The following is a 22,324-nucleotide window of genomic DNA, read 5'->3' as shown; positions in this document are numbered from 1 at the left end:
ATAACTCTTGAATGCTCTAAATACCTTGATACTGACAATCAATCTCGTTATAATTTTCAAAAGTGGATTAAAATTAATTAAACTATCGCGAGTTGAATAAATGTAATTTAACTCAATTAATATTTTTCTTTTCTCTTTGATGATACGTTTATATCAAGAATCAGTGAACTTTGTTGGAATACAATTCTATATTATTAAAAAAAAGAAAGAAAAAAAGTGGAAAAATTTGAATGATCCTGATCCAATGATCAGAAATCATATATATATATATATATTTTTATTCCGTTTCGTTCGATTTTACAAAGAAGAAAATTTGGAAGAGGATTTGGAAAATGAGAATACAAAGAGGGAGAGAGAAACATGTTCATCCCAGAAATGATTTAATCGGACGTGAAGAGAAGTTGATAATTAACGAGTCCCTACGGCGCGTCGACAATGCTTAACGTTGGAAACAAAAGCTCTCCCGGTATACCTAGCTGTTCCTGATCTTCCTACACTAAACGAACTTCCGGGTGGCTTGTTCGCTTTTGCGCGCGCCTTCAGCGCGAACCATCGACCACTTTGGAGGCACCGTTACAGCGTAAGCGGCTGTAGACAATTTCCTTATCGAAATCATAAAAAAAGAATCGCATTCGTTATAAAGGAAAATAAAAATTTGCAACGGAAGAATAATATTTTTGTATATTATTTGTGCGAAATGGAAAAGTGTTTGTTTGTGAAAATTGAAAAAGAATATATCTGCTATAATAGAAAATAAATATTAACTAATGATAAATATAATACAATGATTGTTACTTTTTATTGTTACTATAGCAAAGATATTCTTTGAAAAAAGAAAAAATTCCATAATTTCATAAAGAATAAATATCTTTTTCTAAATTTGTATATTTCAAATTTCAAGATTCTTTTCTAAATGAAGAATAGAAATTATATTATTCCAATGAGTTAAGCTACTGAAAAATAAGTATATAGACAGTAATTGAGACACATTGTTTGTCCAGTTACTCGATTTAATCTGTTCTACCACAAAATCGAATTGATTAAACCGAATTACATCTTATTTCAATTTTTCTTTCTCCCTCCAAATTGTAAATCACCCAAATAAGAACGAATTTCTCACCCGACCCACGATTATTTTAATAACGCCATTAAACAGCCCCCTTATGCGATTCACGACACAAATCTCCCACAATCATATCATCTCCATAAACGAAACGGAAAAAGAAAGAAAGAGGCAGAATCGTTGGCTGAATAAGGAGACCGACTGACCGACTCCCGCCCCAACAATACGTCCCTAACGCGAGGTATTATTATAATAAATGGTTGCGTGTTACTTGTCTGTTTCAGAAAAATTGCTGAACAGCGAGGGCCGCGAGCTGCGACGAGCTCTCTTCTCCCTCAAGCAGATCTTTCAGGTGGGTATACAATCCGCGATACCTGCGGGACCTCGATGGAGAGGGAGTGAGACAGAGTTTCGAAACAACAGTGGAGAGGAAGCGAGAGAGTGATAGGAAGGGAATCGCAAACAGTCGTTGAGACTGTTGGAACGGGGGAGAGAGAGAGAGAGAAAGAAAGAGAGAGACAGTGGGGTGGAAAAAGATGAAACTAGGGGAAGAGAGAGGCAGACATAGGCTATTTTTACGAGAAGCTACTCGCTCGACGAGTAAATATTTGCATGGTGGTTTGAGCGAGTGCATTCTCTCCTTCCTTCTCTTTTCCTCCCCCTCGTGACCTCATCTCTTCCGCTCCCTTTCTATCCTTCCTATCTCGACAACTCGATGCCCTTTGTCTCGCAAATTCGTTATTCCTTGGCGTGGAACACGCACACGCCGCATTCCAAGATACTTTTTCTTTTTTTTCTTTTTTTCTTTTCCCCCAATCCACCCTCGAACATTCACGTCTTTTAACCGTTAAAACCGTGCAAACACGGTTATTTTTTGGAGGGAAAGATTTTTTCCTCCTCTTGTTTTCTTCTTCTTCTTCTTCTTCTTCTTCTTCTTCTTCTTCTTCTTCTTCTTCTTATTGTGGAGTGAGAAATATTTTTAAGTAGAGTAGATTCGATGCTTCGTGTTTACATTGATTCGCTGGAATTTAGATCGTGTATTTTTGTTTTAATACGATATTGATAGTGTGTGATTTGGTTTAAGCGTTTAATTAGAGGGAATTTCATGTGGATGATTTATGTCGAGATTTCATTTATAGTCTATGAAACGATCCATGAGTAAGTAATAACCCAGGATAAATTATCATTGGATTTGTTTGGAAAATAAAATGAAAGAGAACGAATTTTTTTGTTTAATTACTATAGGTATATGAATGAATTTTTTCCTTTAAAGGAAATTGAATTTTTATGTACACAGAAATAATAATATAATAACGGAGAGAATGATTTTTACATGAAAAAAGAAAAAAAGAAAACAAGTCGAAAATGGAATAAGATTTTTTCATTCCAGAGATTCATTTTCATTTAAAATTATATTCAGAACAGAATAATAAATGATTTATTGTGAAGGCAATAATAATTAGATTAATTAAACGAATCAAATTTTATGTAATTAAATTTTAACAAAATCAATCAAATTTATTAATTAAATATTCTATTATATCGATTAACATTTTATATAAACACTTTTCATTCACAATTATTTACATTAATAAATCCTTTTTGTATTTGTTACATTTAAAGTTTCTCCGACTTATTAAAGGATTCTCTTAAAAAAAGAATTTATGATCTAAATATTATTAGGTCGTTGAATTTCAAATATAAGAAAAGAAATTTAATCAGCGACGTTAAATCGATTGTAATGGAAGAGTTAACTTGGCTAAACGTACTTTGCGAAACGAATTGAATCCTGAATTCGTTCATTTTTGAACGATGGATTGTTTCAACTTTCACGACTTCTTCCGTTTCCGGAACAAGAAGGGCAAACTGGACCCTGGCTGAGCGTGTTTATTCGAGTCGTACTTTTCTTAACTCTGTCCGCCGTAATTAAATCTCGTAATTAGCCGAGCGGGAAAGGAATTTTTCTTCGTGGCTGCAAGTTAGAAGGTTGTTCGTTAAAAGAAATTCCATTACACCGGAAGCTATCATTCTTCCCTCGTAAATGATGGATGAGTTTATTGTTAAATTATATTAGAATCGTGATGAATGGTGCGGATGTCAAACATTTGGATAGTGGATAAAATGTTATTAAGCGTATTATTGTTTTATCGATTTATTATACGTAGCTTAATAATACGTTGTTAAGCTTTCATGTTGTTTGTTTTTTTTTATATACTTTTTATTATTCTTACTTAATCCGTTTTATAATACAATACAACAGAAGAATAAATAATAAAAATCTTTTGTCTTTTTGATATCGCGAATATCCGTGATATGATGTTATTAATTAACAAACTAGTTTCATTTGTGTCAATAATATTATGCTTTATTGATATTAATTTCATCGAAATATTATAATGGCGATCAATGTTACGTACATGTTAAATTCTAAATTTATCATTGAAATTATCAGGAAGAATGTTATATTATCGTTGAGTGACAAATATGTTAATGATCGAAAATAAATCGTGTTGTAAACTGTCAACTCCATAATAATCTATAATATCAGTTCGTTTAATCGTTATACTAAATAGCACAATCAATTATCCAGCATAATTTGTCCAATCTATTCAAAACTAAGAAAGGAATCTTGTAAATGGAAAAAATATTTTTAAAAAAATCTTATTTTTCCTTTTTTTACATCAAATGCAAAAAGAAAATTACACACACGATCCTTCGTCAGAACCACACTTTTCTACGAATCTCTTGTGAATAAAAACGCGTCCTTTGAATAAAAAGATAAAGATTTCACGCTCCCGAAAAATCTCGCAATTAAATCGAGGGCAACGCTCTGCTTCTCTCGCGAAACAAAGGCAAACGTTTAATTAGACAATAGGATTGCCACATCGTAAAGATAAATCGTCGTAGTGGATTGTTAACGCGGGGGGAGGGCGTCTAAAACAATCCTCGAACTCTTCCTCCGAGCAATATCTTATCGTTTCAATTATCAGCCCGACCAGCTGACGAAATTAATTAGAATCGAGACAGGCTCTCCTCGAACGAGATCTCCACGGATTTATCCGTTGAAATCGACCTTCAATTTCGTTTCTAAATCTCGGCTAATCGTCTGTCCGCGTTCGATGGACTTCCATCGGTCGAGGTCTGGCAAGGAACGGCAGAGATCCGAGATGATCTGCGAGGCAAACGTTGACAGACGAGTTTAATCAAACTCGATGATTGATTCATCATTATATCCTCCATTTTATGTATTTTATTCTTACTTTATTTTATTCTCGACTTGTTTATGGTGGACAAATTGCACGTAATATTCATTCCGTTATCGGTGAAGTTGATTTGTTTTTTTTTTGCTGAATTTTTAAAAGTAACAGGATTTAATGTCTGGATGATAAGTAAGTTAAATAATAGAGTAAAGTTTAGATAATCGTGAAATTATAGAGGAGTATGATGGTGATTAATACGAATAAATTTGTTTCTATATAAATTTCTATCAAATATTGATTCAATATTGTGTGCATAAAAGAAATTTATATAGAAAATATTAGTTATTTAAATTAATATTGAAGATAAGTAATAAGTGATTTCGAGGCAAACGTGTTCTTTTCCATTTATTTATATATTATTATTTTTTTTATTTCTTTCTTGTAATGAAAGTAACGAAAGTAGTTTAAGTTTTAATCTTTTAAATAATTCTCTCATATGTATGTACTTTTCATTAATTAAACTAAATAAAGTTACCGAGTTTATAAAACTATCTTTTTAAAGTATACAGGAAAAGAAACACGAGTTAATTAGACGTTGAATTTAATTAAGAGAGGAAGAACAAGTGGTCCTCTATTTTTCCATCAAAACGTTATAAAGTGATATCATCGTGCATTTTATTTAAAAAAATTTAATATATTCAGTTTATTATATATTTTATTAATAAACATAGAATCACAAGATCACAAAATATCGGATATAATTATATAATAAAAATTAATATAAAAATCTCTCGTTTATTAATTAAAAATATAAAATCCTATCGTATAGAATTCTATCGTTTCTAAAACTCGTTTCGAAACTCGTCACATAAACATCAGTAACACGGAAATAATCGATTCAAAACACGTTTATTTATATACAAACGCGTGTAAATAAAGTCATTCAGCATCGAGTCGAAGACACGGACTGTTCAATACGAACACATTATTCTCCATTCCGTCTCCATTCCGTGAGGCGTTAGGACGTAGAATATTCCAAATGAGGGATCATAAATTCAGAGGTGAACAAATCGATCGATTAGGAGTTTCGTTTCATATTGAATAAATTGGTTACACTTATATACTTACCATAAACTTTGATTTTACAGGAGGACAAGGACCTGGTGCACGAGTTCGTGCAAAATGATGGGCTTGCTTGCCTCATCAAGGTTGGAAGCGAGGCTGACCAGAATTACCAAAATTATATACTACGAGGTGAGTATCCTGACAATTTGTCGATAAACTTGCAACGTGTTTTTCCGCACAATGTAACTTAGGCTTCTAATAGCGTATAGAGATCGTTTCGAGTGTATCATCCAACCTGTATTTTTCGACTTGACCACAGTCATAAATATTTACGAGGCAAAAAAGGGATTTTTATTTAGAAATTGTTCGAAGCTCATCTCCTCTTATGATTATTCTATTAAGATGTATTCTTCCTTTTTTCTTTTTTTTCTTGGAAAATTAGAGATACCGAGAAGAGAATTTTGTATTGTATCTGTCTCATAAATATTATTTGATATTTATTAGCTATAAATTTAGTTATTTTACTGTTTTAGTATAGATATTAACAAGCTAAAATTATTAGAAACTTTTTGCAAATAAAATGAATTAATATATATTGGCTATTTGAATGATTTCTTTGTGAGACGTCTTTTTTTCTCTATTTTTTATTGCTTTTACCGTCTCCTTAGAAATCTTTCTTTATAGATATACTATCTCTATAGAAACGTTTAGAATTTAGAATCATCTATAAATAATTTTCCATGTATAGCTTGGAATAAATGTTATTCAAACTTTTTCTAAAAGGCAAAGAAAACTTGAAAAATTTCAAGGCACAATGATTTAAATCGTAGAAGAGAATAACTCGACAAGTCGAATCCCAAATCTCTCCTCGTATAATTTATTAAATTTTTCTCTATAGCTTTTTACATATTATAGTAGGTATTCTTACAAATTTTAAACGGTCAAAATTTCCATTTTCTACGCAGCTACTAAATCTCAACGACACCATTTAATTTCCATTGAAACGATCACTCTTACGAGTCATAATAACAAGTGTTCTCACTAAATACGAAAGCTCTCATAAAGCAGTGATAAGATAATACCTAGGTAACGCAGCTAACCTAACGAGCTGACATCAACGGATCCGCAAAACCGAGTTTCAGACAAGCGACAACGTCGTCTCCTTTCATCATCGTCTTTGAGCCTCTTGTCCGAGGACGCGTGTTTTCGCGTAATATGCGTCTGATATATTCTTAGCTCGAGGTTAAACACGAACACAATTTTCTTGATGGATCGAATATTTTATCGTATTCGATTCTATATTAATATCATAATATGATACTAATTTTGATATCCAATGAACGTGTATACGAAATAAAATTATCATAAAAAAAATGTAATATACTCAAATTAAAGAAAGGAAGAAAACGTAACTATCGAAGCAGTATTACACGTGATTCTATCCATAATGAAATCGTATAAAAAAAATTGTAACAATTCTCTGTCATATTTTTAAGAGGACAACTCGAGAATATTAGGAAAATAATAAATAATCATAATCACAGAAATCAATCACAATCACGAGATCGATCGATTTACAAAATGGAATCTAAATAGAGAATTTTGCCTCGATGCGTAAGGAGATTAAACACGAAATGATAAGAACATTCTAAACACGTTCCAATCACAAAATATTATTTCCTCCTGAAGATTACCAACGTAACACAAGGTTGTTGTTAGAGAACACAAGGCTTCATCTCATTCATGCCACGACTTCGTCCCCGTTTATGTGTTAATCTTACACTCTTCCTCTATCATCTTAAATTACCCAACTCTCGAGATTCAGGTCTCATCGCAACTAAAAATAAATAATATTTCGGTAGAAACAGATAGGCGTCGATCTGTCCGACAATTTATGGAACGAGGAATTACGCCGTTAACCCTATCCTGTTTACAAAAAGTATCTGCACGCGGATTCGCCTGCGAAACCGCGACGCGTAGCAGATTATGAATGCACCCTTTGATCATGTTTCGAGTGCTCGTTGCGGCGCAGGCCGGCTCGAGTGCTTCGTAAACCTCCATGTCGGACGAACAACGTCGCGGGAAGGCCAATTCCGCGTCAGCTCGCTGCTCGGCCCACTTGTGCCCTCCTCGCTCTTTTCCCGGTTTCGATAACGAACTGGAGCCGCCTCTCGTCTTCGATCTCCGCCAGGACTTGTCGAGTGCATTTTATACCGAACGAGTCCTCCGGGAGTCTTCGAGAGATCTTCGAGGCGAAACTGAAACTTGCGCTACTAGCAGAAGATACTGCTCGCGCGGGAATGATGCTTTTTCTCGGTAAGCTGTTTATTTCTCTCTCTCTCTCTTTCTCTCTTGGGGAGAGAGAACTGCGGCCACTGATGATACTGACGATGAAATTGAACGTGGGAGAGAAAGGAAGAGGGACGAGAGAGGAGAGAAAGGGAGGGAAAGATTCGATTATGGAAAAGAAGGAAAAGAAGGAGTTGCAACCGAGTTGTTTACTGATGTTAGATCTCGATGATTGGACATGAAAAGGCGTGTATTAAGAGTAATAGAATTGTTTGTATTTTTGGGAAGAATATCCTGCAAATCGTTGAGAGATCTTTGGAAAATTCGTCTGGTTTGCAATCTGATGCAGTTACTTTTTATTTCTGATCCTGGAGACTCTTCTTTAATTTGTTTGTTTATTTACGCGAGGGATAATCTGGCTTTCGTTCATCATATTTCATTCTTTCATCGCTGTTATAGATTCTTATGATTGAAATTGAACGAAGGTTGTTTTTATCGTCTCTCTTTCTGATCATATTTTATTCAATGCTATAACAAAGTCTTTCTTCCTTTTAAACTTCCTTTTAATCAAGATCCGATTGTTTTCAACAGGAAGGAAGACAGCGAGAGAAGGTGCACAGAAAGGAGAAAATGGTGGTTCAAGCGAGTCAATTAAGATTAAACGAGTGATGAACAACCAAAGCCCTTTGGATAAGTGGCAGATAAACGTAATTCGTAAAACAATTCGGCAGTTAAGTTTATCACGCTTTGAAACGAGGCCTCGTGTCGGTGAGGTTGAAAGAGGCAATGTTAAATGTCTAATTTAAAGGATAGGGGACTCATTGCGTGTTCCTTATCTCCAAGTAAACAGGAAATTTATTAGGAGCAACTTGGAACGAACATCCAATCTTCTAATCCAAGTTTGCACGTTGAACGCGAATGCATTTTAGCATGTCGGTCTACAACATTTTACCACGTTATTGGCTCGTTAAAATCTCTGACAGTTTTGGTTTACCGGTATCTAACAGTAACTTTGATAAGACGTATATTCGATTCCAGTGAAATGCATAGTCTTTCTCATACGTTGAGTTCTGTGTTATCGAATCCTGAAAATTCGAATTAATATCGTTGAAGTTTTTCAGTAGAATCATTTGAAGTAGTTAAATTTATAAATTATTATAGTTTTAAAAAATTTCGTGATTTTATTATCTAATAATAAGAGTATTATTAGTGAATTATGGGTTATATAGTTAGAATTTGTTTAAATATTCAATTAAAATATAGAAAAATATTTAATATCAATGTGAAATATGCTAAATTATGTAAAATATATGCATACGAGTAATTTTCACTTTTATGTCTTGTGTAAAATATTAATATGGAATAACAAATCACTTTTTGTGTATTTATTATATTTTGTTTTATAAATTTCAATTAAATTTAATTTAAGTTTGCATATATTTTAGATCATCGCAATAAACCCATTACAATCACGTAAAATCTAAATCTTGATTTTTGATGTAAAAAAACGTCAAAAGAAAGTAAAAATTTTATCACGAGAATCCAGTCAGAAAGTAGAGGAAACCATCCCATTGAAATTGCTTTTTGTTTTATCCGGATATCTCAAACGGTTGCCGAGATATAAAGATTTAAAGTTTCCATAGCGCTTAAGACATAGCGCGAAAGTTATGAATGGACTCGCGACCCAGTGACCTAAATTTTTTTCCTGGAAATGCGTACGCTAGCAATTTCTAGGAATTACGTCTGTCGCTTGTCTGGAGTTTGGGGTAGGTCGGTGAGACGAGGTGCGAGCGAGAGTTCCGAGTAAGCGAAAAGGACGGAGATAGTAAAAGATTAAAAATTACCCTTTCCTTTACACGACGATATCTCGGGAACCGGAAATCGTATCGGCATGAATAAAAAAGCGTTTTAAAGGGTAAGGTCCCACGCTTCTAATGATCGCTTATTTGTTGTCAAAAAGTCAATATCTTCGGAGTTATAGCGATTCAAAGTTTTTGTAATTTTAATAGCGTTTAATGCAGTTTTAAGGCAAGTTAGAGATAGATGCGTTTATTTTTGGAATGAATTATTATTTGTAATAATTTTATTAGACTTATTAGACTCATTTAACTTATTGATATGCTTATGTCACTAAGTAGTACAAGAGTTAAAAAAGAATAATTTTTGTATTTATGCATGACCTATGTACAAAAAAGCTTGTACATACGTGTATAAGAAAATAATATAGGATTGATATAAAATGTAACTGGATTGGAGAAAAATATAAAATGTAATAAAATTTTCGATGAAAGATATAATTTAATATTCGTGTTGTACAATAATATCATTTTATAATGATTATAAAGAATAATTCTTTCGATATTTAAAATATGAACGTGATATTTGATACAATATTTCTATATTCCTATATTTTCTTTATCGATATTTTATTTCTAATTTTATTACATTTCAAATTTATTACAATTTGCATTAATCACATATATTTAAATTAATAATCCACACGAAGAAGAATATCGTATTTAATTTAAATCATTCCCAGATAAGAGAGCAAAATTTCAGAAATACGTGTTTTTACCTTCATTATAAATAACGTTCATTATAAATAATTCCAACTCTTTAGAAAAAAAGAAAAAAGAAAGAAAGAAGAAAAAGAGCATACGTATTAAATGATAAAATATTAAACACATTTAATCCCACATTATTTACGTAATCGTATAATATGCCCTCCCTATGTTCTCTCAACTGCTCGTTACGCGTTCATCTAGCCTTATCGCAATGTAATAAATTCCATCGCTAAGTGCAATTTCAGTCAAAATAACTTAATATACGCCACATCCTCTCCGCCATACATTGCGAGCACCCGCCACTTGTTATCCTTCATTACTTTATATAAATCTCGGCCAAGAAGAGATTCCTTTGAATGTCGGGTTGAACAAGTCTCTTCTCCGGGGTTGATTTTAACGATGCTGTTTCGTTCGTGGTTAACGCATACTTGGACTTATTTGGATCTATTTGATTCATTACTATATATATATATATATATATGTATAACTCATGTTGCAACGATAGAATGGTGAATGGAATCAAATTTGAATTATTTTGTTATTACAGAAATAATATAATCTTGTAGTTTTATTAAACAATTTATTTATTTGTGAAAAGTAGACAGCGTTTGTAGACACTGTCTAAAGCGATTGCATAACAATACATTGATGTACATATTATTATAACATTAAATTATTTTGAATATTTTTTTATGTATTTATTTATCTATATATTTTAACTATAAATAGTAATAATAATAATAATATTATCTCGAGTTATAATGATCCAAATAGTACGTCAGTGAATAAAAAAAAAAATAATTAATATCTTAAAAAACTTTATTCGATAGCTAGGTAATAAAGTTACGAGACGATAAGATTGTTCTCTCGCGAACAATAAAGTAGCGAGTAAATGAGACTCGAACGGAACAGCAGGGTTAAAGTTCCGAGTGGCGCGTAACATTCACCTACTTCCCTTCGAGGGAACAGATTTTATCGATCCCCCCGTGTCCGATTCGGGGAAAGAAGAGATTCATGCGTTCGTGGACTGAGAAACCGAGTTTCCGGTATGCTTGCACGCGGATTATGACTCTAAATCACCGGCGGGAAACGTTTTCTGTGCCGTTGGACGCGATGTCGTCGGAGTTTCCACCCCTATTTTTCCTCCCCTAGTCTTCTGCTATTCCGACTTTATTCCATTTTTTCGTTTTCTTCCCACGTTCGTTCTTTCTCTCTCTCTCTCTCTCTTCTTCTCTTTTTTCCTTCTCCAATTTCTTCTCCTCCTTTTCGTTTTGCCTCGTTTCTCCGTCGACGAGAGGAAAAAGAAAAAAGAAAAAAGGAAGGCAAGCACGAGGATGCTTTCTGCAACTACGCAGAGGGGGCTGTCAGGTAGATTCTTCGCGCGGAAAATTATGGCTGCCATTTGGACGTGTGATGATGAAATTGTATAACTGAGTGCTCTTGTACGATATGTCGATTAGTTACGCCTTTGGGACGTATATTTATATCGTTGAAGATGCTTTTATTTCGTGGAAATTAAAGAATTGGAATATTATTTTTTATGGATGATTTAAGAGAATTTAGGATAGAAATTAATTTATAGATATAAGAAAATAATGGAAAAATACAGATATTCGAAAACAAATAATACATAAAATTCTATGCATCTATGCATAGAAATTTATTTTAATATCCGCAATATGCAAATATTTCTATCAAATTTTTCAGATAAAAGATGATATCACTAATACCATACTCTTCTGAATTTTTAAATTATTCAAATTTCTTTTTAACTTTTTAATTATAATGATTACTCTTACCAATTATTTTCCACGTAAAAGAAAAATAATAATTTCTGAAAAATTCGTACAACAAATTTGCACATACAAACATCAAAAAAGTTAATAACATCATTTACGATATTGAAAATTGATGTATATTTTCTCGTTTCATCCTATTACTTTTATTATTTTTATAAATTTTATGTTATTTTAAATTTCACGCAAATTCTCTAAGAATACTTTTCAATTTCATCGATGATCGATCACAATGTCGCGAAAGAACTGTGCCGATATTCGATGAATGTGCGCGCCGAATCTTTGTTGCCGTACACTGCTTCTAATTAAATTTCACGGGATAACTTATGGCCAATGTAATGATAACGGGTCGGCTAATGCAACCGTGGCGCGCTTAAATCGCTTTACAATTATTGTCATTACCTGTGCGATTGTGCCGATGAAGCGGCGCTACGATTGCGACGTCGAAACGTGACGTTAATCCGTGACAGTGTTTCTCATATTGTCACTGACTGATTCAGCTTTTTCTTTATCGTGTTCGGATTCAAATTCATCATCTTATCGATCGCACGAGTAACAAAAATATAATGAGAAAACGAATTATTTTATTTATTATTTTTCGAAGTATATCTTATATATTTTCCAACAGCTTTGATAATCAAAATTAAAATCATGTTCCTTCGATTGATCTAGATGACTCTTCGTTATCTTATTTATATCGTGGATTATATGTAGATTTTTGAGTATTCTTTAGAGTATATTTTATATGGACTATAGATTATTGTCGAGTAATTTCTGTGTTGAACATCTGTCAGTTTCAAAATCAGAGATTTTTCTCGCAGATTTCCATTATTTCGACATGAATTGGTTTAAGAGGATGGGTTTTATTTGCAGTAGGTAGGAGCGTGTGCGCGACAGTTCCGCCTTGGACCTTTGAAAAATGATAAGAGACATATCGAATATCTCAATGGTAGAGAGCACTTACATTCGCGAAGCTTGGAATATTCTCATCATATTTACAAAAGGATAACTTAAATAATCTTTTGAAATAATTAGTTATCGTATATTTTTTATTATTATCTCGAAAATAAATATCAGATATTTTTTTTTTTTAGAATTAAATAAAGACTGACTAACGTCAATCCTTATTTATTTTCTCTGTGTAAGAAATAAAGACAGGAAATCATAGAGCATTTTCAAACATTTTTAATTTATAATCATAATATCATATAATACAATTACTGGTAATTACAATTGTAACAAATAATGGAACGTGTGTATCCCACTTGGTATTCAAAGACAAAAAACACTTATTCCTTATCCTAATTAAAAATCCACGTCTCTCCATACATGTCTCTCATTTGAGAGACACTGTTCTAAATGATATTTAACATGCAAATTAACGTCGCCTTGATATTCGACATGCCATGCATATAAATGATGATTATGGATCGACCCTTTATCTTTTTATCCATTAACGCTGTTTCTGTCCCGGCTCCATTAACCTGGCCTATTTTTCGTCCCGTGTAAACGATATTCGGACGAATTGGATTAAAAGTGGCGGCATAAATCCTGGTAACAGGAAGACAGTGGAGAAATAACGTGGCACCATGCAAATTGCTAAATTTACGCGGTCGTGTTGTTACGTTAAATCACCATTGTGTATACCAGGGAGCAAGAGTGTTAAACGCGTAATGTCGTGTAACGTTTATTATTAGCATAATTACCGCATTAGTATGCTCTTTTTTATTGTTTCGGCCAACCATAAATCGCGACTAGAACCCGGAATCACGCTAGATAATCGCAATCATTCGGTTATCGTGTGTACGCGTTATTCGAGAAAGGGGTAGAAGCGGATTCTTTTTTCTTTTTTTTTTTTTTTCAGGAATGAGATAGCTACGAAGTGTGTGTTATTAAAAATTCATTATTTATATAGAGATTTCAATTAATTTTCGTATAAATTTCCGAGTCTGTTTGAACGAGGCAATCTATTTTAATATATTTTTACGTAAAGAAATTTTCTAACTTTTCACGCTTTGATTGCTAGATCTATCAGAATGGTGGATTTCTAATTAAAATATATTTTCTTTTGAGATAGATATACGTAAAAAAAAAATACGTATATCTATTCATATATTATCATTTATACTTATAATTATAATCTTGTCAAATTAATTTTATCAGTCACTTTTATCATTTTTTTCTTTGAACTCCTTATTTTGTAAATGACATCTTCCTTTCTCCTTCATTTCACATGCAACAAGCATTACAGATACGATTATTATATTTAGGTATATTGAATAGGATTCGAAAAAATTAATTTTGAAATCCACAATTTTTTGAAATATTGTTATTTTCTCACACGTTTTCCTTTTAATTCGGATCCTTTTTATTCTCTCGTTTCCTTTTCTTCTTCCTCTTTTTTTTTTTCTGCTAAATGTCACATGAAACGCGAGAAGCGGACGTGAGATTAAATTTTGCTAACGTGCTGTGTTTCTTATCGGCACAATTTATGAGCGCCCACCCTGGTCCGTGATAAATTTTCTTTCGAGATTATGCGCGTTTTCTTGTTCGGAACCGGCACAAGCGCGGAACAGTTTCGATTTCGTAAATGGATCGTAAATGTCGTTCGACTATTTTATTCGAGCCGGTTCAATTAGCATCGGTTTCTTATTGGAACGGGTAAAAACGGCGTGATGTGAAAGAAGTGACGGCTGCTCGGAAGAAAGTTTTGCGTATTTGTTTCGTGTAAAAAGAAAAAGAAAAAAATATCATTAAGTATATATTATACTATAATCTTTGAACATTGAAATATGACATTTATCGTTATAAATTTACAGTATACACGGTTTCCAGAATAATATTATAACATATATCTAATTCCTTGATATATGCTATTGATAAAGAATCCAATTGATCAATTATAGATATATTTCTAAAAAAATTTTTAAACTCTTTGCATAGTTTTCATTGTAACACTACTCTTCATAAAATTTAATAAAAATGTTAATATTTCTTAATTGTCACACTGTTACACTAAACCTCTCAATTTATCAAAAATCAAAAAAAAGCTTTTGATAAAATTGATTAAATTAACTCTTATCATGAAACATGATCATCACTTTAATTCCAATCACAAAAATATATATCCAAACATAAAATATTTAGATTTCACGTTACATTTTAAAAGTTTTCACATTAATATACCAAGTATAAAATAATACCCCCATTATTAGATAATTTCTGCTGATCATAATTCATTTTATTTGTCCCATGATATTTCCCGATTTGATAAATGTACGTCGAAACTTCGATTTCCAGAATTGTGCTCAAAAGAACAGCCACTCTTTATAGTCATACGTACGAACTTAGCCCTTTTGTGTAGCACTAAACAGCAACCAACCGGTACTCCGAAGTACTTCCTGATGTTTAATTTAACAGTCGCCCCACCGAAACTTTCGAGCTGCTTTTCATGCCATACTCTGTTACAGAAGTGAACAAATCTAAATTTAATACCGTGGCCGGCCGTGAAAAAACAGAGAGAACGTAAAACACACGGAATGGAAATTGAAATTTCATTGTATGCCTCGTTTGAAAACGTGCAGTATTATCAAGATAAAATTTTAGATGTATGGAACACATAGCTGAGAAACCAATAAAATTGCTGGGTTTGCAAAAAAAAAAAAGGATAATGCAATATTTGCATTGTGATAAGAATCAATGATTTGATCATTTCTTTTTCTTGTTTAATAATTAAGTTAATAAATATCTTTTTTTAATTTTTTGAATACGTGCACGAATTGTTTACATTTTCGCAAATTAAATATAAAGAATGAATTTTTTTATGAATTTTAATTCTAAATAAATCAATGATTTCTCATCTTGAGATATTTCTTTACACTTTAAACAGATCCAGGAAAAACTTGTCTATGTATTAAGCAAATATTTTTCATTCGACAGAAAAAATTCAGGTAAAATTAGAGAAGTTTTCAATACTTTTTACGTAAATTAAATTTAAACAATAAATATTTCTATGAAACTTCATTATTTAGATATTCGTTCGTCACAATTATTCAGATAATCGGTTAAAGAGTAACCAAGTAGAATGAATCCTGATTTCGAGCAATAGGGATAAAATCGATCGAAGGGAAATTTCCGGCTGGCCGATCTTTCCACGGAAGAAAAGTTTCATTCGATCGACACAATAGTTCCATTATCCAGACAGTTCTGTAACGCGTTTTCGCTGATTTAACCCATTTGCATCGGAAAACGTGGCCAATTCCACAATACGAAATATCCTATATAATGGTAAATTATTTTATGCGTATTGCACGAATTTCTGAAAGATTCAATTTTGAGCGATAAATTGAAATATTTGATGATAAAGTTTATAACGATTCGAAGATCATAATGATTACGTAGTTGATCATAATGTTTGAAAAAAAAAAGTTTTTATTTGAATACGAGAGACAAGTTTTTAATTCAGGAACTTAGATTTTTAGATTCATTCCTCCATATGCATTTATGAATTATAAATTATTATTGAAATAGGTTCAAGAAAAAAATTGAAATATGCCTTAATCCATATGAATTTAATTTATCTCGTTTCTTGTTAAATTCTTTCAATATTTATAATATAATTCAATTGTAACCAAGAAAATATCCTTTTATATTCGATCGAAGGAATAAATAATAATAAAACAGAATCCTAGAAAATCAAAAGTTTAGTTATCTCGTAAACTTTTAATTACATTCTACGTTCATTTACATAGTTGTAGCAAACTGTGCATATTTAATGTTCATTTTTATGCAGAACCAGCAGTCAAAGAGTAGCTAAAAATGAAAAGAAGCTGCGTTTAAATCGTATACGGTCGTGTGTGTAACTTATAAAGAGATTATTAATAAAGAGGCTGTTAATAAAATCTCTTGGAAAAATTATATTGCAAAATTACACGTTGGATTTATACTTATTATCGAATATTCTGAATCAGTACTACTTAGTCACTTATAATTATATGAAAAATTCTAGATTATTAATTTATTCTGTATTAAAGTATCAGTCATCATTATTAATCACTCGATCATTTTATCATCTAACATTGTAATATTCGTGTGATGTTATAATTATTGATTATAATAATATCATAAATAAGATAGATTAATTTGCATTTTAAAAAAAAAAATAGAATCAATAAAGAACTTATTCCTCTTTCTTTCGACTGCAATCATGATTCGCCATGCAATCATTTCCGGATTATCGATGGAAATTAAAATAACCGTTACTTTGTGCGATAGGATTTTCTACGCTCGTGATATTTTCTCTAGGCGCATAAAATGTCGATATCTAATACGTAGGTACATAAATATCAACGGGGAAAATCGAATTCTGTATTTTATGGAAACATTGCGCTTCGAATGGAAATCCAGTATCGATACTTGCTACTAACAGAATAACGACGTTTGGACTCTATTTTCATAAAGCACTCTACGGGTGTTATCCCGCTTTCCCATCTGTCTTTTCCATTTTTCAAACGCAATACCGGGTCGCATAAACGCAAAAAAACATTCCTCTTTTTCATGTTGTATCGCTGGACATTTACAACTTTGTATTTTTTTTTTTTTTTTTTTTTTTTTTCTCTTTAATTATTATCGAATATCTCGATTTCGTATCTAGAATTTTATATTGCCGAGTACAAAATATTTTATCGAGTTATAAAAATATTATTTAAATATTTCGATGTATAAAAATATCGGTGAAGTTTACAAATATCCGTATCGGCCATCCCATAAATAAGATTTGCAGAAGTTATAAAGAATATAAAGTTTCTTGCAAACTTTTAGAACAAGATCAAATCATGTAATAATTTTTAACGAGCAGTTTCTGTCGAAACACTTAAAATTATCGTGGAACACTTTGAGCTCTTTGAATTTGGCGTTAGTTGTTCATAGATTACCGGTTTCAATATCGATATTAAGCATGAGCAATCCTGATCGCCGTTATTGGGTACCACCAGTCGAACTTGCTCGCTCTGAGACCCACAACTTCGATACCAAAAGCATCGAGTTAACCACCGAAGTCGTATCGAACTTCAAATGGTCGATACCAAACTGTGCTACAGGAAAATCGTAGGTATTCCAAGAGATTATCGAATTTCATTGATTTATGGGCTTCCTGTTTGGGCTCCTACTCCGTGTTTTGCGTAGCATTTTCGTCTGTTTCTTCTCCAATTGAACTGTTTTCCTGATTGCTACCTTCCTCTTTTGTATAATATTGTTGAATCTTGATACAAATTTTATCTGTACAGGTGTTTTCGAAAACGAATTGTTTTTACGATCTATTTAGAAAACTTTGTTAACTCTGTTAAATTATATTTTCAAAATGAGAAAAATGGAATTTCGAATGTAGATCAAATTCGCGATAAATATTCGATTAGAAATTTAATTTTCTTTTCTAATTTTCCAAAATCGATTCAATATGTAATATATATTATTTTGATAATTGTTTTCAAAATTAATTTATAGAAATTATAAATATATTGTTTTTATAGAGTATAAGTAATATTCGTACAATATTTCTTGGAGGATTGATTCTAGAAAAATTCACCAAGATCATGTAATGATTGAAAAGAAGAAATGGATTGTAATCTCTCTATGTTTTTATTTTGATTTTCAATCTATTTATCTCAGAACATAAGAAATGTAAATATGAATTCGCAAATGATTACTTTTTCATCTCAACTTTTATCAGTAAGTATATATCGTGAAAACAAAACAAGAGGAGCAAAGTGTGGTATGAGAGAGTTTCGTTGCTCGGGGAAAACAAAGATACCATCATTTTAAAGATTATAATTCACGCGAAATTAATGAGCCACACACGCGTCTATGTTTTAATCCAGGAATTAGGATTGCACGGTGGAACTTTTGTTTCATTCATGAATTTTTCGATTTTTCGAAGGGATGGGAATCGTGGATGGGAAATGTAACGAAAGTTTCGTTTGTTTATGGAATTGTTTTTCGTTGAATATGGATTCGTCTGAAGGGACTAAAATTGTTTTCTGTACTATAGATTTTGACGCATGACGAATATATATTTTGATGAGGATGTAGTCGTGCATTGTTTGTGTAAATGTTTTTTTTTGGAGGGAGGCTGTGTGTTTGCAGAGGTTTATCAAGTTTCGGGGAATTTTGCTCGAAACGCATAAATCTTGGATATTCGATTAATATCGAACGATTAAAAGAGAGGGAATTTAATTTAATAAAGACAGTTGATTATTTTAAACAGAGCTAGTTACAGAAATTTAATTTCTTGTTACGTTATATAATTATTGTTTGAAGAAGAAACGAATTTATTATACATCATTATCTCGTATATTTAAAAGAAAATTTTTCATTTACCAAATTCTCCATTTATATTTATTTGAAATTGAACTATATCTCGGTATCTCTAAAATTCACAAATATTACAATTAACTTTATTTCATCTCTGATATTTCTACATTCGTAAATCTTTCATCCGAACGAATTAAGACACTGATTAACTCATTCAAAACTATATTTCTTGAAAAACAATCTTCTAAATATAACACTTATCCGACACTCTAAACAATTCTTAAACAAACAATAAACAAAATCTTCCTCGTAATATCTTCAACAACATATTCCCTACAACATATTCGATACCTTAAAAATACACTCTTAAAAATAAAAGAAACTCGTAAGAAATCGATTTAATTACCTTATTCTTTCATGTTGGTGAACAGCCCTTGGCCAGGTGATGCTCTATGTGGACGGTATGAATGGGGTGATGGAACACGGTCAGACGGTCCAGTGGTTATACACGTTAATAGCGAGCCGCTTCCGATTGGTGGTGAAGACCGCGCTCAAGCTTCTGCTTGTGTTCGTCGAATACGTCGAGACGAACAGTCTGTTGCTGGTCAGAGCCGTTAGATCGGTCGATACGTCCAGAGGCATGATACCATGGACGAACGTGATGAAGCTGTTGAAGGATTACGACGCGGCCGACACGGAATTGCTGATATACGCGACGACGTTGGTCAACAAGTGTCTGAACGGTATACCGGATCAGGACACTTATTACGATCAGGTCGACTGTTTGGAGGAGCAAGGGATAGAGGGCATCATCCAGAGGTACATGTCGAAGCAAGGAACCGATCTTGATCTACTAAGGCAATTTCAGATCTACGAGGCGGTGCTGCATCACGAGGATGGGAACGATAGAGGTTCGCCTATTCGCCAGCTGGATGATAATATCAGGTATCGTCACTTAAGTTGTTTAGCTTATCTTGGTCAATTTAGGAAAGTTTGGTTTTAGTGTGAAACGGGGTTTAAATTGAATGTTTCGAGAAGATCATTCGCAATTTTTTAGACAAATGCTTTTTAGAAAATTCAAACGTCTGAAATTTCTGAAAATTCTTCTTATAATGATTGTAAAATATAATAATCTCTATGAGAACAATCTTCAAAATATATCAATAATATTATACACAAGTTCCATTGAACGCATATAAAGATTCATTTAAAGATATCTCATATTCCCTATTCCTATATCGTTAAATTAGAAGACTAAATCCAATCCAGTCAAGATCAATGAATAACAAATATCGAAAACAGATCACAAATATGTAATGTAACCAAGTATTCGATATTCCATGATTAATAATCAAATATTTAATCTAGTAACTGTATATCGCTTAATAAATTTCAACTAAGGAATTGAAACGAGTAGTACATGCCCAACATGGTCGCGCCAAACTTTCCTATTCTATACTTAGTGATACGAGTCAACGACTGAGCGCGCGTCTTATTCGAAATCGTGAAAATAGAAACTCGGTTTGGGATAAAAGCGCACAGTCACCGAGACGCGAACACAATAATTCACTCTGGAGCGTTTCCCTCCCACAGGAAGACGCTGCGAAACCGGAAGTCCCTGGTGGATTCGCACGAACGGCGAAAATCCCGGCGGCACTCGACGGGCACGTCCCCATTGTCGATGTCCTTGAACGCGCGACTAAGTCCACGGCTCAACCACTCGTTGGGTCTAAGCTCTCTGAACAACACGCTAAACTCGAGTTTGCCCGACGACGACGACGAGTCGAGCAGCTCTCAAAGTTCGCAGGGTCATCTAGGCGAGGTTCAACTGAATGGCAGCTACAAGGAGAACAAAGGTGAGATGTCTTCTTTCACGTTGTCACGTTGACTGTATGCGCTGTCCAAAGATGGATCGAATTTTTCTTTTTTTATTAAATTTGTTATTTTAGATATAATTTTGTTATAGATAAAATATCTCGTGTATTTTGTGTAAAGAAGAAATAGAAATAGATAAATCTTGCATTTCAATAAAATAACATAATATTCGATTAATCTTTGAGATGTGATGTTAATATCATTATTTTGAACAACTCTTCTCTAATTATCAATAGTTTTTAATCGAATAAAAAAATCCATCCATTAATTTTTTTCTTTCATTATTTAAACTTAATTTAATTTAACCTATAATCTATCATCAATTTCCCTTTTTTATTGGTAGATAATATATTAAATTATATAGGAATGTAATTGTTATTAAACGAACAAAGTTTTAATACGTCAGTTGAACTAATTTACTCCAATATGTTAAATAATTCATGCTACAATGTACGAAGAGTAGGATAAACCTAACCTAATCTAATCCAACCATTAATTTTTCATCTTCGTTGCTTAGATTAAGTTATCATTATACAATTTATATTAGAAATACATTCACACTCCTAGAAACAAAAGAAAAGTTGTTCAAAACAATGATCTTAACAACACATACATTCTTCGATCTTAAAAAATTCTTTAACCCTTGAGCTGAGTCTACTTAACTCCCTAACATACATAAATAACACTTAATCTTAACACAACTCGAATATAAATAAACAAAATAATACCCCGAATCTTATTTATCGACAATTCGAGGATATAGAATCGCAATTTTTACACTAACAATCGTCGTATCCTAATCTTCTCCCCGAATCCCGAAACCAAAAACACGTTTTCACTTTCGCCCACAGAGCGTGTACGGAGGGTATATACGTCGCAGATCCGCTCGTTAACGATTCGACCGCGCGATGAATACGAACTTCGACGCCCACGAGCGGCGATTTCCGCGTTAACGGATCGTCCCTCTCTCGGGAGAGAGACCTTGCGGTTTCCCAGTTCCCCCGCGCGTTCCGTTGCGGATGCAGCACGCGGCGAATGCGAACTGCCCGCTCGTGGCCCGAGCGAAAAGCGTAGTTTCGCTGGGATAGGGGGGAGGCCGTGATCGAGCACGAACAACCCGTCGCGGAAAACAGTCGATCAGGTTGTTGATCATGGTCAAGTGCG

The 22,324-nt window shown here is 32.8% G+C and overlaps 1 protein-coding gene across 6 annotated transcripts in view; it reads left to right on the top strand.

Annotated features, from left to right (window-relative positions):
• The window catches only part of LOC122719302, a 248,040-nt gene that overhangs the window by 185,695 nt on the left and 40,021 nt on the right, over nt 1-22,324 (top strand). For all 6 annotated transcript variants that reach the window (XM_043945004.1, XM_043945009.1, XM_043945006.1 and 3 more), the window contains exons 12-15: nt 1,348-1,415; nt 5,412-5,517; nt 19,717-20,230; nt 20,879-21,141. In XM_043945004.1, coding sequence (XP_043800939.1) covers nt 1,348-1,415; nt 5,412-5,517; nt 19,717-20,230; nt 20,879-21,141 — 951 coding nt within the window. The remainder of the gene's footprint in view (nt 1-1,347; nt 1,416-5,411; nt 5,518-19,716; nt 20,231-20,878; nt 21,142-22,324) is intronic.

The sequence above is a fragment of the Apis laboriosa genome, unplaced genomic scaffold, assembly GCF_014066325.1.
Source record: "Apis laboriosa isolate Shangri-la unplaced genomic scaffold, ASM1406632v1 scaffold72_cov160, whole genome shotgun sequence".
Classification (NCBI taxonomy): domain Eukaryota; kingdom Metazoa; phylum Arthropoda; class Insecta; order Hymenoptera; family Apidae; genus Apis; species Apis laboriosa.
Note: the sequence above shows the minus strand (reverse complement) of the source record. Positions and strands in the feature narration are given on the sequence as shown.